The sequence below is a fragment of the Sciurus vulgaris genome (assembly GCF_902686455.1).
Source record: "Sciurus vulgaris genome assembly, chromosome: 4".
In the NCBI taxonomy this organism is placed as follows: Eukaryota; Metazoa; Chordata; class Mammalia; order Rodentia; family Sciuridae; genus Sciurus; species Sciurus vulgaris.
The window spans coordinates 88227356-88245672 of NC_136464.1; the positions used below are offsets into that span (position 1 = coordinate 88227356).

General features: G+C 38.5%; 1 protein-coding gene across 1 annotated transcript in view; it reads right to left on the bottom strand.

The window, feature by feature from the left end:
• The window catches only part of WDFY4 (WDFY family member 4), a 288190-nt gene that overhangs the window by 199073 nt on the left and 70800 nt on the right, over positions 1–18317 (bottom strand). Inside the window, 2 exon segments of the mRNA XM_079138164.1 lie at positions 10720–10813; positions 17460–18037. Coding sequence (XP_078994290.1) covers positions 10720–10813; positions 17460–18037 — 672 coding nt within the window.

Consider the following 18317-nt stretch of genomic DNA (forward strand, 5'->3'; position numbering starts at 1 on the left):
GGCACTTCAACTCAGCGAGGCCCTGTCTCTAACTAAAATATTTAAGAGGGCCAGGTATGTGGCTCAGGGGTTAAGCACCCCTGGGTTCAATCCTCAGTACCAAAAATAAATAAATAAATAAATAAATAAATAAATAAATAATAAATAGAATATCAGTAAAGTAGAGGAGGGATAAAAGGAGGTGGAAAGAGGGGAGGAAAAGAGTGGGTAATGGGGATTGAAATCTAATTCCTTGCATGTATAACTTTATCAAAATGAACTCTAATGCTATGCACAATTATAATGCTCTAATTTAAAAAGATCAGATGGGTCACAGCCCACCTCACATCCTCTCACTTTCTTCCAGACACTCAATATCTGTATCTCTTGCCTGAAACTGATGACATTCAGCAATGTCTCCATTTCTGAGGTATATTTAGTAACACATATGATTTAAAATTTGGAGGGAATAAAACCACATGAGAATGATTTTTCAGATGCACTTCCCTTCTGGGCAGCATTTTGTTATTCTGAAGTGTCTGAATATCACCATTTTGTCAATGTTAGCCTGGTCACATGGTTGACTGATATCAAGGAAAGGTCTCATCAGTTGGAGAAAATGATCTTTGCATTAGTCTGTTTTCTGTTACTATGATGAAATAACTGAGACTGGGTACTGCATTTAAAAAAAGGCTTATCCAGCTTATAATTCTGGAGTTTCAAGGGCAAAAGAACTCTTTCCTAACAATCCTTTCTTGAGAACCTACTAGTCCCCTATTGCACTTCCCTGTGATCCCAGCATCTTGGGAGTCTGAGGTAGGAGGATCACAAGATCAAGGCCAGCCTTAGCAACTTAGCAAGGCCCCAAGCAACTTAGCAAGACCCTATGTCAAAATTTTACAAAAGGGCTGGGGTTGTGGTTCAGTGGTTAAGCATCCCTGGGTTCAATTTTTGGCACAAAAGAAGAAGAAAGAAGAAGGAAGAGGAAGAAAGAAAAGGAGGAGGAGGAGGAGGAAAGAAAGAAAGGAAGGAAGGAAAAGAAAAGATAAGAAAGGAAAACTACATTAATTCCTTTCAAGGACCACACTCCCCAATGACTTTTCACTGGGCTCCACCTCTTAAAGGTTCCACCACCTCTCAACACCACCACCCTGGAGAACAGATTCCAGCACTTGGATGCATGGAGTACACACTCAACTGTTCAAACCACAGCAGTCCCCTTTACACAGGCTCTCTGCACACCAGCCTGATCGGTCAGATACGTATAGGTAGCCCAACAAGGACCAGAAACTGGAGGTAGAAATGCCTGAATTAATTTGCATTAAACAATTCCATCACATTTGTTTTGAGGAGCTATTCTGTGTGGAAATCCACTAATTTCCTTGATTTCCTTCACCAGATCTGCCTTCTGATGTTCTGTCTCTTCCTGTATCCACCTGAGCCTCCCCTCTGCCTTCTTTCTCCGCTGCCCTTACAACAGAGAAAGAACATCCGCCTTCTTGCCTTGAACATTCCCTCTACCAGAACTTGGATTATTTCATTCTGTAACTGCACTCTTTTAATTTGGGGTGAGAGTTAGGGAGAGACAGTCTATATGGAGCAAGACGCAAAAATAACATCACAATGTATTATTAATAAGAATTAAAAAGAAATGTCTACAAGCCCCAGTTTTTATTATCAGCACTTCACTTATTGCTTTGGGGACATTTTGTTTTGTTTAGTTTTTGCTCCCCCCCCCACCCCCATCAGAGCAGAAATACTTACAATCTAAATATGCAAAAAAGAAAGAGAAAGATAAAAAGTTTTCAAAAGGGAGAAATGCTGATCTTGTCTAATAACGCCACAAGTTTACTCCAAAGTTGCTCAATACCCCATAATGGAGGAGGGAAAATTGATCGTCCTCATTATCACTGCAGCTCTGTCAATACCAATATTGCCTTGTTTTGAATAAAATGTACTGGTTTTTTCAATGTTGGTTCCAGGAAAATGGGGTTTTAGTGAAAATATGAGCAGTAGCAGGAAACCAGTCTGGTTTCTCCCCCTACAAATGGATTGATTTTCCTAACGCATATGACTTCCAATGCAGGAAAGGGGATGGTGGTTCAATTAGGACTGCGTGGTAAGAGGATGGGGTCACCCGGCTGGCCAGCAGACTGGACCTGTATGGCAAATTATCACAGAGCAATTGTGGGGCCACCTTGGGGAGTTTTTCTGCTTTCTCTGCTTAACAGTCAAGACTTCAATTCCATCTTATCCAGCTATGGATATTTATTCTTCTTTCCTTCTCTCTCTCTCTACAATGTTCCTACTAAGATTAATATGGTCCTGGAGTATAATTAAAGATGGATCCTGGTGGAGAGGTGCTGATTTGAATGTGGTTTGTCCCCAAAGCGTTCATGGGTTGGAAGCTTGGTCCCAAGGGTAATAATGTGAAAGGTGGGACCTTTAAGAGGCAGGGCCAAGTGGGAGGCTTTTAGGTTACTGAGGGCGATGCCCTCAGAAGGTATTAACATATTTATAATCCGAACCCAGTCTCTCACCATGTAATCTCTCCTTACACTCACTCCCACTAGGATTCCATCTGTCACAAGGTCCTCACCAAAGTTGAGCCTAGGATCTCAAAAATTTACGAAATATTTCTCTCTCCCCAGTTATGTTTCTCATCCTCCCCTTTTGCCTACCCAGTACTCCAGTCATAGAGATACTTAATTTGCTGAAGACAGCATGCCCTTTTTTGGCTGATGCCCCCAAACTGGGAATATTTATTCCAAACCTGTCATTTTACTAAGTTTTTACTCAAGTGACAATTCATATATCCTTTCATCCATGAAGACTTTTCTGACTTTCCCAACCAGCACTATGTCAATACTTCACCCAAGATAAATATCACACTGTTTCTCTCTCCTCCTCCTCCAGCTCCACAGCATTGCAAGACAAAAGTCTTTCCCCTTTATTTCTCCAGTTTTAGCTCTACCTCAAACACAATAGCCACCAGGATATTCTATAGGGGTGCATCTAACCTAGAAGGCTAACAAGGTAGTCAGAAAAAGCAATGTGACTATTAGCCATTAATGAATAGTGAAGAGAGCTAGGCCAGCAAGGAGGTGGTCTTTCTGGGAGAGGCAACAGCACATGCAAAAGCCTTCCTACCAGGACAGCCTGGTCCTGACTTCCTGGGAGTCCTCTGGGCTGGCATTGCTGTACCCAAGCTCAGAGCCTGACCATGCAGCTGGACTGAAACTTTCGTCCAAGCTCAGTTGCCTCCATAAAGTGGACTTCATTATGTGGTGTCCTCACCCCACTCGGGACTATTATGATCTTACTCCTAAGGCACTGAGACTCTCATACACATGCTCTGCCTTACACATTCTTTGTGAATGTGCTTCTAGACACAAATGTAGGCCTGATTATCCCTGATGAATTTTGACCTTATGGATTCTGATCCTTTGCTCAAGGTGGCTGAGACCCTTCCCTTCCTCCTTCTGCCATGTGGTAGGTAACTAACTCCTCCACCCAGTGCTATGCTGGCTACAGTGTAAGTTTTGCTCAAGTCACTGATAAAGGCAGAATCAGAAAGAGAAAGGAACCAAGTCCTTTGATTCATAAGTAGATAACACATTGTTCAATGTCAACTTTCTGTTATAAATTTACCAGTAATACGCCAGTCAAATTAGAGCTAAAATATATTAACTTCCATTTAATATTTCCAAAAATTTAGAGACCTAAGAACACAGACTATCAAAACTAAAAGAGCAGGCTGAGGGGTATGGTGGAACCAGTATCTGTTTGATGGACCTGCTGAGTGCAGAGATTATTTTGGACTTTACACTTATACTGTCTATTATTCCACTCAACAGGAAAACATCATTAGACCCATTTGGTAGATGAGGACACTGAGACTTAAAAAGGTGACATCAATATCTTAGGGTCATATAATTAATGAGGAGAAGAACTGGTACCTCCAACCCAGGTCTTTCTGCAAAGTTCATGATATAGGCATTCTGAATTCATTATAAAAAAGGGAAATTTGTATCTCATAAATGTCATGAACTGATGACCTATAGAAGTGCTTAATTTGCTAAGTGTAGTTTGATTTGCTTCTGTTTTATTTCTCCTTTGTTAAATGTGACCAGCTTGAGGCAGGGCAAATTTCCTCTCTTTAGTCACAGACCTTACCACTCTCTAATGTCATTCCTGGCTTCGTTTGTGCACTTCCATTAGCTCTCTGGCCCCAAGACATTGATTCTTCAATCCGTGTTATTGAGCCACATCTGAGTCATTGAAAATGAGATGAAAAGAAGAGACCTATGTAAATCATTTAAGTAAAGAGAATAAAAAGAGCTAGAAGCAAGGTCACCTGATAATTGGGCCTGAGCCCATCCTTTCCAACTGTAATTCCCACTCCATGATTTCATATTCATTGCAGCTGGATTTCAATCTTCTTCATCTCCATGTGAGCATATGTCTATTTGCTTTATTGAAGAGGCTACCCTGAGAAGTCATGATTTTGACTAGAACCTGAAATTTTCCACTCAAAAATAATAGCAAGATTTTGGGGATGGGGCTGAGTGGGAAAGAGCATAGAAAATCAATACTTTTGGAATGTCTACTGTGTTATAATGAAGCAAGAATCCTACTCTACCAATTTCCCTGTTGGAGGAAATGGCTCTTTTCAAATAGTCTGCCCTAATGCAATGCTATCCAGGGCTATTAGCACTGTCAATATTTTAGTTATTTGAAGCCCATATGATTAGTTCGATGTGTTTGAAATATAGTCTTATTCCAGAAAATGGAACCTTTTTCCAAATTTAGGCACAAATTGGTTGATGGATGTGTGAAACCCCATATCCTATCTCCTTTCTATTCCATCAGCCTGTGCAGGAAGTTTCTATGGCAACAGAATCTTTACAGTAGGCTTTAGGTTTCTGGAACACACCCAGTAATGATTTAAGGTGCAGAGGGAGGATAGACAATGGTCTGTTCAATATCCGGGTCTGACCAGGTTGTTGCTTTCCCACAACCTCCCGTGACTACACCTGCATACAGGAAAGTCAACTAGGCAGGTGGCAGGAAGTCCAGACCTCACACTAGTAACATATTCTGCCACTTAGCAACATTGCTAACTCTGTCAACTGCTGCAAGTTTTAAGTCTTCATCTGCAAAGTGAGAATATTGACATCCTTTTCAAGGTTCTTATGAAGATTAAATGATAAAGTGCTTATAAAACTTTTGGCAACTAATCTCAGTAGCTATGCCACGTAGCATGTGTTTCCCAAGCTGTTCTGTATGTTCTTCTCATCACCATAAGCACTCAAGCTTTGTTTCATGTAATCCTCCCAATAATGCCATGAGGGCAATGATATTGTCACCCCCATACTACTCACAGGAAGTGAAGGATCCCAGTGGTTTAATAACCTTCCCATGGCTCTGAGATTGTTAAGTGAAACAGCTGAGATGTGGCCATAGTCTGCGGTCTTCGAAGCCTGAAATTCCTTTGCTAGAATGGTGTTCGTTAAGTGTAGGGATGTTGCCCAGGATGGTGGATGATGACCCAAATATACTTCAACTCTCTTAACTCAGCATTCAAGGCTCTTCACAGTGTAGCTTCTACAACCTTTTCAGACCACTCACTGCCTCCCCACTTATGTGGTCTATCCTTGCTGAGCAAAATCCCCAAACAGGCATCCTCATTTGTGCTTCTCCCCATCTGAGCTGCTCTTTCCTCCCTCCTCTACCTGGTGTGGATGGACATGCCTTTTCTTTAAAGCCTTGCTACAGTGTCCCCAAATTCTCTGTGACTTTTCCTCCCCTATGTCCTATGGGCAAACTGTGCTACAATCATGAGGATATTGTATCATTATTCTTCTACTCCCTTCTGACTACCCATTTGAAAACCAAGATTATGAATTCCAGTGATGTTAACCTCTGAATCCCCAGAGGCACAAGTAGGAGTTTCATAATTATTTGCAGAAGCAAATCCATCCTACCAAACTCTTCCCATTGGTTGCTCCAAGAAAGGCTGAGCTCCACCTTTGCTAATCTGGATCTGGTTTTCTGTCCTCTAAGTTATGGTTATCATGTGAAAAAGTAAACATCTCTCTGCTAAAAACTGATTGAAGTCCACAACCCAGCAGGAAGGGAAGAGGTGCTTGAGACTGGTCACAATTCCAGTACATGGTCACTCTCGTGGCTATTGAACACCCTGGAAAGGGAAAGAATCTTTATTCCCAATTAGTTATTTTTCTCTGGGGCCAATTCAGCTCCAAGAGAACTTAGCTGGACTTCATATTTGCTTCATGCACAGTGAAATTCCTATCTCCCAAATTTTAATATGAATAATTATGCCAAAAGCAGAAAATCATCTGGATTGTCTGTTTCTGAGGACAGCTTTCAGTGCCAGAATTTTGAAGGGGAAAAAAATCACCTCTGGGTTGTACGTGGAACAAATTTAATGTGGCCACTATTGGAAATAAACAAGAACAGAAAAGCCATAAGGTTATTAAGTAGTGGCCTTTAAGATGACATATGCAAATTGGAAAACTATCCATTTCTCATCCAAAAAGGAGGAAGAGCATATGAGTAATATAAAGAGAGTAGAGTATAGAGGATGTTAGGAACCATCTAGCAGATCCAACAGGAGTTTAGTGGGAACTCACTTTCCATCCTTTTAGTAACACTGCCATCTACTGAGACTCCCTTTTCCCTCTTCATGCACCCAAATCTGCAGAGGTTTGGGAAATCAGTTTTGTTTCAGCATTTTCTTGTGTGGTCTGATTTCTCATTTGATTTACTAATCTATTTGCTGTTATGAAGTTCCCTTCCCTTTCAGAAATTAATTACTGTAATTATCCAACTTTTAATAGCTGCTGATTTGGCATCTGCAGAAAATATCAGAGAAAATGCACCACTACATTTCATTTGCATATTTGAGAGAGTGAGGAAGAATCAGACTTTTCTTAAATTACTTATTGTGACCTGAATAGAGAAGAAACATCACACCAAATGGAATTCTTATTTGCATAACTAATTTATCCAATGACCATTATAGGAAGTGCAAAGAATGGAAGATCTTTCCCACATGGTGGGAGTTTGTCTGAAACCTAGTGTTATAGTTTGGATATGAGGTGTCCCCCAAAAGCTCCTATGTTAATTCAGGAATGTTCAGAGATAAAATGATTGGATTATGAGAGTTGTGACCTAATCGGTCCATATTAGTTTGAATGGACTGACTGGGTGACAGCCAGGCATTACCCAGCTGGACATTAGGGATTACCCTGGGAGGGTGCATTTGCCCTGTGGTCCCTTCCCTCCTCTCTCTTTCTGCTTCCTGACCCTGCCACCATGAATTCAGCTCCTTCATCCCTGCTGAGTTCTTTGCCCGTGATGCTCTGCCTCACCCTGGGCACAGAACAATAAATTCAGCCCATCATGGATTGAACCTCCAAAATTATGAGACCACCATAAATTTCTCCTCTAAGTTGATCTAGTCAGGTATCTTGGTCATAGTGACACAAAGGCAACTAAAACACTCAGGCTCATCCATGAAGTTTCTATGCATGTAAGAGAGAGCAGGACAGGACTCTTTCCATCATTCTGTGTCAATTTATCAGTCATCACTGCAGTGAATTTTTGCAGAACGTATACATCAGTTTGAATACCAAGACTACCCAAACCACTAGTTTGGTCATTCTCAATGCAAAAACCTTGGATTGTATAAAATATAGCCAAGGAAGTCAGATATCCTTGCAATAAGGCAAATATTCCTGGAAAGGTACAAAATGCCCAGAATGCATTGCCCTGCATTCTGTCAGAGCTGCAAACATCAGATACTCATTCATGAAACACATCTTCATTTTGGGCCTGAGCTGAGTTCCAGATCTTTCCCTCACCAGCTGCACGACCTTAAGATGTCATATGACTTTCTTGAGCCTCAAGTACCTGATTGTCAGGATTGATTTGTCTGATCTGGTTAGCTAGGCAAGTGTCTCTTTCATCCCTCACCACTCCATGTGTGTCCCTCCTGAAGCTGTACACACTGTCAAAGAGAAAACTTTCCTCAATAGAGGACAACTGTTTTTTGGTCAAAGGTACATGAGTAGCTAATCCTGCTAGAACCTCTAAAGAAGCTCTGAAAGATGGCTCCCAACAAGTCCCCTTCTCTCATATACATGTCACCCTTCACATCAGTATGGGAGATTTACATATCCATATATTGAGCCTAAACTGAGACTGTAACTCACTTGGACCAACAGAATGCTGTGGAAGCAATGCTGGCCTACCCGAAGTCTAAGTCTTCAGAAGGCCTGGAATTTCTGTTTTTGTTTCCTCGAGAGTAATATGCTACTACTAGTAAGTGCCCTGCTAATAGTCCACTTGGAGAGACACAGAAAAAGCTCCATAGAAGAAATGTGGGATCCTACTGACAGCTTGAGTCAATGACCCAGATAAATGATCCAGCTGATCCAGCAGTCCATAAGCCCCTTGCCAGGTGAACCAGCCTCTCTGAGATGCTAGCTCTATGAGTGATGGAGCCCCAGTCAGTACCACATGGAGCAGGAAACAATCCCTGCTGACCCACAGAATCATGAGGAATACTGTCATGCATTGCTTAAAAATGGGGGAAATTGCTTAAAAGTAAGAAATTCACTATTAGGTAATTTAATTGCTATGTGAACATCATAGAGCATACTTAGACAAACTAAGACGGCTATAACATTACTAGGCAATATAATCTTAATCTTATGTTGAAATGTCTCATGACTATAACAGCTTAGTTATTGTTGACTTTTTATTCCAACACACTCCTTTTCTACAATGAAATATATTCCACTTCACCATGATGTGCATCCTTATTCATTGCTTTCATAACCTCTGTATCATTACACTCCAGCAGAGGAACTGAAACCAGAACAAGAAGTACAGCCAGCAAGAGACGTGTAGATATGAAACCAGATTAGGCCTTTTTCCACTGCTGCACCAAATACAGATTTTCCTTAGTGGAAAACAGTTCCAGTTCCTATACATTGAGGTCTCTCCTCCTTCACTCCACTTTTCTCACTCATTTCAGAGGACTTGCAATATACTTACTAGGCCTCTGTCAATTTCAGGCTATGATTAGTAATGACACCTAGTTGTCATTTCTTCCTAAAACATACTGAATCATGTTTAACTACTGGACAAAGCAAAATCAGACCCCTCTTTGCTTCCTAGAGGTAGTAACATAAGCCCCTGAAAAACTGTCAGTAGGTAGGACCAGGTTTAAGGCCAGGTCCAAAGACTGGAAATCCCCAAAAGTCATTTGAACTATCTGAACCTATGCTTCCTTACTGGTTAAAATGAAGACAAAAATGCCCTCAACAAAACTGCTGTGGGGATTAAACAAAGAGTGAAAAGATCCAGCATTGTGCCTGGGAAATAGTGGCTGTCCCATTGTACTGAATTGCTTTCACCTGCTGCTAATAAATGTGAAATGGTGCTTTTTCCAGATCATCCTCAACTCTTCCAGTCTCTTTACCAGAACTTAAAAGATATTTATTCTTCAACTCTAGAGTACTTTCCTCAGCTTCCATCTTGTTCTGTTGTTCCAGCATTCATACATGCTGGTTCACCTCTCTGCAACGAGGCTGGTAGTTCTGCCAAGACAGAAACTTGAGTCACCTTTGACTCTTCATCTTCCCACCGCCTATACTCCATTCATTTTGGAGACTGATTTAATCTGACTAGGGCTCTTCTCTCCTTTCTTGACCCCCTTTAACAGACACCACTCAAATCCAGCTTCCACCATATATTACCACTATCTCCCTCCCCACCTCTTCTCCCAGCCCAGTCCATTCTCTATCAAACAGCCATGGCCATATTTTTAATACAGAGACCTAAGATTGTCATCCTGCACTCACTTGAGAGAGTCTTCTTCTTACCCTGGGGATAAAACTGTACTTTCGTGGCAAGGCTGCAGCCTACCTCTGCCCACCCTGTCTCCCACACTTTGAGCTCTCCACTCTGTTCTTGCCCCCAATTGCCTGCAGCAAGCTCCTTCCTGCCTAGTTAATAGCTACTCATCTTTCAGAGCTCTACTTACATACCACCATCTGAAAGATGGCTTCCCAGACCTCCACCCTTTCACCTAAATTAGATTTTCTTAGGTCTGTTCCCACCTCCATTTCATAACTCTCTCTTGGCACCCTGACTTTCCTCTCTGAATATTGATTATCACCATTTTGTAATTGTACTCATTTTGAGTGCATTTATTTAGTCTGTCTGCACTGTCACCACTTCTATGCCCACCCTAGATGTAGCCTCTGTTGATAATGTCTGTTCCCATCTGGTTAGTCCTGCATGTGCTGCACAGAGTACAGGGTTAGTATCTTAGTCAGCATGCACAGGACAGATGGGAAAGGACTTCTGGTCCCACCAGTGCCCAGTGCTGTACTTAGCATCTGAGACTTGCCTTAAAAATATTAGAATATTTTCAGTTATATTTTGTTTGTCTATTGTGTTTAGATAATCACTTTGCTAACAGATGCAAGCTGTTTTGAATAGCCATGGAAGGGTGGGCATACATCAGTCAAGTATCCAAGACACACTGATACCTCCCTATAAGAGGTACCACCCAAAGACGGCTCTGATAATCAAGGGTACTGAAGATGAAGGCAAAAAGAAAAAAAGGAGTTTCGTGCCTGAAGGAGTATAAAAGATCAGTCATTTGACAAAAATAAAACATTTTTGTTCATCAATAGGTACCTGTGGGTGATCTTCATGGTACAAGCGAGGCAGCAGCTTCACCATAATGCACACCATTCCGGGGTGCATGATGACAGCATCACCTTCATCCATCCTGCAGAGAAGGGAAAGCAGGACATCAGATGTGAACCCATGACATCTCTTCTCCACTTCACAGAATTTTTTGGATCTTTCTTTCTAAGACAGACTACGACCCACATTCTCAGTTTACCACTTAATTTCCTAAATGACCTTGAATGGATCCATCTGAGCCAAATTTTTCATAATAGTATTATGCCCTTGTGCTCTACGTCTTAGTGTCTGGCACAGGATTGATGCTCAGTGGAAGTTGTTTCCTGGTCTTCTTCCCTTCTCTCGAGGTATGTGGGAGATTTTATATTAAACACACACACACACACACACACACACACACACACATGAACTCTTCTGGATTCCTTCACAATGGTGCAAGCATAATTTGATGTGTCCTACTGACACAAAGCAGTTAAAATCCTGATGAAACTCATGGGTCAGGTCTGTGAGTACTCTGAAAATAAATGGAGAATGAAGCAGAGGCTGTGGAAGACAGTTATGAACACTAAGCTGTACATTCACTCCTATACTCAGTGTTCGAAGCTCACAATAACTGGAGATAAACTACCCCTCAAGGCTGGCTACTGCACAAGGCAAGAGGAGTACAGATCACCCTGCAAAGTCTTTTAAAATTGTTCTGAAGCTGGAACTGTGATCCACAGAAGGTGGGTAGAAATTTGTGACCTGAACTTAATAGATTGACCACCTCTAAAACAAAATAATCAATATTCATCATAAAATTCCAGCAATAGCCAGAGTTTATAACTTTCAAAATTCTTAGGAAGCAACTTGAAATTGGTCAACATAAAATGATCTAGGGAAATCTCAGTATCTTATATGGAAATAGGCAATCAACAGATGCCAATGTTGAGATGACACAGACACTGAAATTTTCAGACAAAACCTTTAAACAGTTATTATTAACCAAATTCCAAAAAGTAGGAATGAACACTTTTGAAATGAATGAAAAGACAGAAAGCCAACCAAGAAATAGAAAAAATAAAAGAGAATCAATTGTAAATTTAAAAATTAAAGAACCCAACGACTGAAGTTCTATAAAACTCACTGAAATGACAGAAGAATAAAACAAGAAAGGAAAGTCCATGAACTTGAAGACAGATGAATCAACATTTTCAAACTATATTAAGAAAAAGAAGATTTTTTTAAAAAATGAAGAGTCTCAAGGTAATGTATCACAATACCAAAGTATTAAACATTCTTGTAATCGAACCCTCAAAGGAGAGAAGAAAGAGTTGTGTAAAAGAAAAAATAAGGTTTGGGAAGTTTTTATACATTCTTTCTTCATAAATGGCAAAACATAGAACTGTAAAGATTGAAGAAACTTAGTAAAACCCAAGAAAAATAAACAAAGAAATCTATGCCTAGGCATATCACAGTCAAACTGATGAGCCTTGAAAAAATGAAAAGAAGTTTTGAAAGCAACCAGAGAAAATCAACATGTCACATACAGGGGTACAACAATTTGAATGATGGTACTTTTTCCTCATGAGAAAGCACAAGGCAGAGAAGCAACATTTTTTAAATGTCACAAAGAAACATGAAACTAATTCCATACCCAGCAAAAATATTCTTCAGGAGTGAAAGCAAAATAAATACATTCCCAGATGAAGGAAAACAAAGGGAATTTCTTGCCATAAGACTCATTCTAAAAATAATATTTTAAAATATTCTTTAGATGGTAGTAGGGAAATAATAACAAATGGAAACTTGGTACTTCAGAAAAGAAGAAAGAGCAACAGCAGCAGAAATGGTAAATATTTGGGCAAGTATAACACACTGTTTTTCTTCACATATTAAGTATATGTATAATGATTGAAAGCAAAATTGTATTAGATGTAATACTTAAATGTAATGCATATGTTAGATATAAAACATAAGGAAGGATAAAGAGAACTGCATAGTGGTTCTATGATCCATTTGAAGTAGCAAAGTATTAATTCTACATAGACTTGCCAAAGTTGTGTATATTGTAATCCTTATTGCAAGCACTAAAAACACTAGACAAAGAAATATTTTAAAAAAATCAATTTCCATGAATTCAAATGGAAAGCTAGAATACATTCAAACCATGCCCAAAAAATCAAGAAAAGAGGAACAGAAGAACAAAACAGGTACGAGAGGAAAACAAATAAAACTATTAGGCCTAAATTAAAACACATCAATAATTACATTAAATAATTAATAGATATTGTCATAATGTGAAAATAAAGATCAAGGTATAGACCATTATTAAATATAATGATATAGGCAGATTAAAAGGAAAAGGACAGAAAATTTTATACCAGTCTAAACCAATCCAAAAATCTAAAAAGGACAGGGGATGTAGATTAGTGGTTGACCATTTCCCTAGCATGTGTGAGGTCCTGGGTTACATCGCCAGCTCAGCAAAATTAAATAAATAAATAATAAATAAATAAATAAAAGCTGGTGTGGCTCTATTAAGATCAGAAAAAGAAGTTTCAGAATAAGGAAAATTAGCAGGAATAAACAGATTATATTATATAAAGATTTAAAGATTCATAGCCATTCAAAATGTGTATGTGCTTCACAACAGAGTCAAAATTCATAAAGAAAAACTTATATGACTGAAAGCACAATGGCCAAGTACCCAATTATAAGTTGGAGACTTAATATTCTTCTCAATAATTGATAGAAAAGGCAAAAAGAAAATCATGAAAATCATCAAAGATCTGAACAACACTATTAACCAAGTGTTGTAATTGACATTTATAGAACACTCCACTGAACAACTTCAGAATATACGTTTGTGAAACAGGCTATATCCTGAGGCATAAAAAAAAGTTCAGAACATTTCAAATAAATAAAATCACTCAAAGCATGTTCTGGCACCACACAGAATTGAATTAAAAACAATAGAAAGACATCTTTAAAATTTCCAAGTGTTTGAAATTAAACAACATATTTCCAAATAATATTTGGGTCGAAGAAAAAGTTTCAAGAAGAATTTTAAAAGATTTTGAGCTTAAATAACAAGAGTATACACTGAATTATTTGTGAATTATTTGCTAGAACAGTGCTTCCAGGAAATTTGTAGAATAAAATGCTTATATTACAAAAAAAAAGACTCAAATTTTAAAAATGAGGCTTCCACCTTTACATATTATTTTTAAAAAGATAAATAAATAAACTCAAAACAAGTGGAAAATGCAATAATAAAGATAGCAAAAATCAATGAAATTAAATACTGAAAAGCAATAAAGAAAATAACTGAAGTAAAAACTTGGTCTTTTGAAAACATTTTAAAAGTTGGAGAATCACTAGCTGAACTAACAAGAAAAAGAGAAAAGAGAGAAGATACAAAAAAAAAATCAATATCAGGAATGAAAGAGAGAATACTGCTATAGATTCCACACATGTTAAAAGGAAAATAAGAAAATACCGTAAATCACTGTGCACAGAAATTTGACAAGTTAGATGAAATGGACCAACTCCTTCAAAGCCACAAACTACCAACTCTAAAGCAAGAAAGAATAAATGACCTGAATAATTTATAACTATTACAAAAACTGAATATGCAGTTTAAAACCTTCCCACAAAAAAAACTCTGGACCTGGCATTTTCAGTTGTGAATTCTATCATTCATTTAAAAAAAAAAAATTCTCTGCAACTTATTTCAAAAACTGTAAGATAAAGGAATATTTCTCAATTCATTTTGTGATAATAGAACTATCCTGATTTCAAAAACAGAAAATTACACTACAAAAAAACTACATCTTAATATCCCTTATGAATACAGGTGCAAAATTACTCAAAAAAACTATTGGAAAGGGGTTGGGATTGTAGCTCAGTGGTAGAGACTTGCCTAGCACAAGTGAGGCACTGGGTTTGATCCTTGGCATCATATAAAAATAAAATAAAGGTATTATGTCCACCTACAACTAAAAAAATTTTTAAAACTATTGGAAAATCTATTCTAGCTATATATATGATAAATAAGACAGTACTGGCCAATTTGGCTTATCCCACAAATGTAAGGCATTTTAAGTATTCAAAAATCAGTCACTGTAATCCATTACATTAATAAACTAAAGTAAAAGCATATGATCATATTATTTAATATAGAGAAAACATTTGAACAATATTTGTGCATGATTAAAAGCTCTCAGTAAATTAGAAGGCATTGCTCATAAGCTGATAATGGGTATTTATTTAAAAAACATAGGTGATATAATATTTGATGGCAAAAGACTCAGGATTTTCTCCCTAAGATTTAGTCAAATATGTGCACTTTCTCCATTCTTCATCAACAAAATGCTGAAACATACGGATTAGAAAGGAGATAAAACTGCCACTACTTTGTTGATTTTATTTAATTAATTTTTTCATTTTGAAATATGGTGTCCATGCATTGAGTTGAACAAATGTTGGAGACCAATGAATTCATTCACCAGTTCTTATTAATTAAATTGAGTATGAACTAAAATTCCAGATTTTATGTTAACTTATTTGATATTTAGGGACTTTCAAATATTTTTATTATTAAAAAAAACCATGGGGCTGGGGATGTAGCTCAGTGGTAGAATATGCATTTAACCTGGAGAAGGCCCTGGGTTGGATACCCAACACCACACTAAAAGAAATCATTTGACAACACATATAGCGTGCTGATATTTTGAGGGAAGTGCTGGGGATTGAACCCAGGGATATAGGCATTCACTGAACTATACTACTATCCCTAAAAAATCTTTCCCTTTTTCTATTATGAAAAGAAGAGGGAAATATTAAGGAGTTTTCTTGGTTTTGTTTTTGTGATTTTTTAAAAATACTGCCTGGAAGATATATGTATTTCTTATTTTTTGATATATGCTCTTGACAATTACTTTCATATTGTAACTATTACAAAAGTATATATTTTGCATATTTGTTACAAATATAGCAATTCTGTATCTTGCTATATTGCTTACTAAAGGCACTAATGATCACCTTTTGATATTCACAACTGAAATAAAGTTGGCTCTCTGAAAAAAAAAAAAAAACTGCCACTACTCACAGATCTGTGATTATTATTAGAAAATTCTAAAGAATCTGTTTTTTTTAAATAAATAAATAAACTCCTAGAACTAATGATAGAATTTAGCAGAATCTCAGGATATATATAAAATTTAGTTGACATATAAAATTAATCATATTTCTACATAAAAGAAGTGAAAACTTAAGAAACCAAAACATTTTAAAGAGCATTTAGAATAGTGTCCCCCACCAAAGATTAGTCATACATAAATCTAAGAAAATATGTGTGAGTTGTCTGTCAAATACTTTAGACTTTAATGAAAGAAATCAAATACCTAAACAAACAGAAACATACTTTATTTATGTACTGAAAGATTTAATATACTTTTAATTTTCAATTCTCCCCAAATTCATCTATAGATTTAATGCAATTCCAATAAAAATTTCAGCAGAATTTTGTGTACATAGAAGAAAGCTAATCATTAACATTTATATGGTTCTAGACTAGCCAAAGACAAAGGAAATAAAATTGTCAAAGCAATTTGAAAAGGAAAAATAAACTTCGAGAACTCACATTTGTTAATGTGATGATTTATTATAAAGCTACAGTAACCAAGACAGTATCAATGAAGGCTTGGACACACAGATCAATGGGATGGAGTCCAGAAAAAGAACTACATAAATATGGCCAATTGACTTTTCTATAAAGATACAAAGACAATTCAACAGAAAAAGCATAATAATATTTTAAACAAAGGAATTTGGAAAAATTGGACAACTATATATATATATAAATCTCAACCTAACCTCACACCTTGTACAAAAAGTAATTCAAATGAATTATAAATCCAAATATCTTATAGAGGAAAGCATAGAAAAAAATCTTCATGACCTTGGGTTAGGCAAAGAGATCTTGGATAGACTATTAAAGATATGGCCCATGTTTTAGTCAACTTCTTCATTGCTACAACCAAAAGATCTGACAAGAACAATTACAGGAGGAAAAGTTTTTCTGGGAACTCATGGTTACAGAGGTCTCAGCCATAGATGGGAGGCTCCATTTTTCTGGGCCAGAGGCTCCCTTTCTTTAGTTGAATACTATTTTATAGATATAAACGTAAAAGCTTTTTTGCAAGTCTGAGCCCATTGAAGGATTTGGCTTTTGGAAGTAAGAGGAGCAATTGTCTTTTTTAAGGGGAGTAGAAGCAGCCAGAAAGAACAGGAAGAGTACTAAGATTGGGATGCACATTGTAGTTTGTAGTCCTACAAGTTGAAGGACCTCGCCTCAGCCCCTGGCAGTTCTCTGGGGAAGAGACAGGACCTCAGAAAGCACAGGCTGCCAGGCACACCCAGAGAAGCCTGACCCAAGCACCCATAAGCAAAGATCCCAAAGGAGAAAGTCTCCACAGAGTTCTGCCTTTGGCTTCCAGGCATCCCGTAAGCCTTGCTGGTTCTTATATAAATCAAGTCTACTCCAACCTGTACTGACTTAGATTTTCTACCAGCTCCAAGGATAGGGGATCTTGGAGTTAGAACTAATTTGATTTAAAGAAAAATCAGTCACATGACATTTCCATACACCCAACCTCTAAGACTTCCTACCTACTATGCCTGAGAAACAAATGGAGCACAGATATACATTGATAATCCCATGGCAGAAGGCACTGAAGCTCTACCTCTCCTCTGGGTCCAGCCACTTGAAGTTGCCTTGGAGGTTGCTGGTGGCATCTCCCTTCTGAATATCCACAACCGGCTCCTGCCCAGCCCTCAGGGAGTCCTTCAAGTCCCTGCGCAGGTGCAGGGTACCACTGACCATGCTGTCCAAAAAACTGAGGATCTGAAGGCAGCTCTGAATCCTGGGTGGGAGTGGGCAATGGGAGGAAAAAGCAGCACTCAGGAAATCAGCAAATGGCCTGGCCTTGGTATCAGACCAGGAGTGCTGAGAGATTCCCTCTTCCACCAGGACCCCAAAACAGCCCAGCAAGCAGAGGTCCTCAGCCAACTTCTCAAAAAGCCCATTCCTCCTGAAGAAGTCACTGTTGACAGGGTCCAGGTGTAGTGCTGCCGACATAGCACAGAGGGTATGCAGTACCAGCTCCAGGGTCTGGCTGGGGGACACTGTCCCCGACATCTGCAGCGGAGGGTCATAGAGAGATCCCTCCAGATCAGACAGCAGGGAGAGCAGCCCATTGAACCCGCTGGAGACTCTGAATGCAGCACGGCCTTTGGGGGTCTCTAGGATCTGGAGGAGAGACTAAAACAGCAAACAGATAAAAATGAGTGAACTTCAGCAGGTAGTTAACTCTGAGCTCATGTACAACCCCTCCAAATCATCCCATGCATTCTGCCCTGCTGGACACTAGCAGAAGCCATAGGAGCCATATACGAAGGATGATTCTTAAACACTGAGCTATCTCTCTTGTTCCTCTTATTCTTAGATTTAGGTTGCCCATAAATGTCGTTTTTTGAACAGTTGCTCTTGAAACCTGTGCTGATAAGGCTAATCTAAGTCTCTGGTTTACATGCATCTCCCT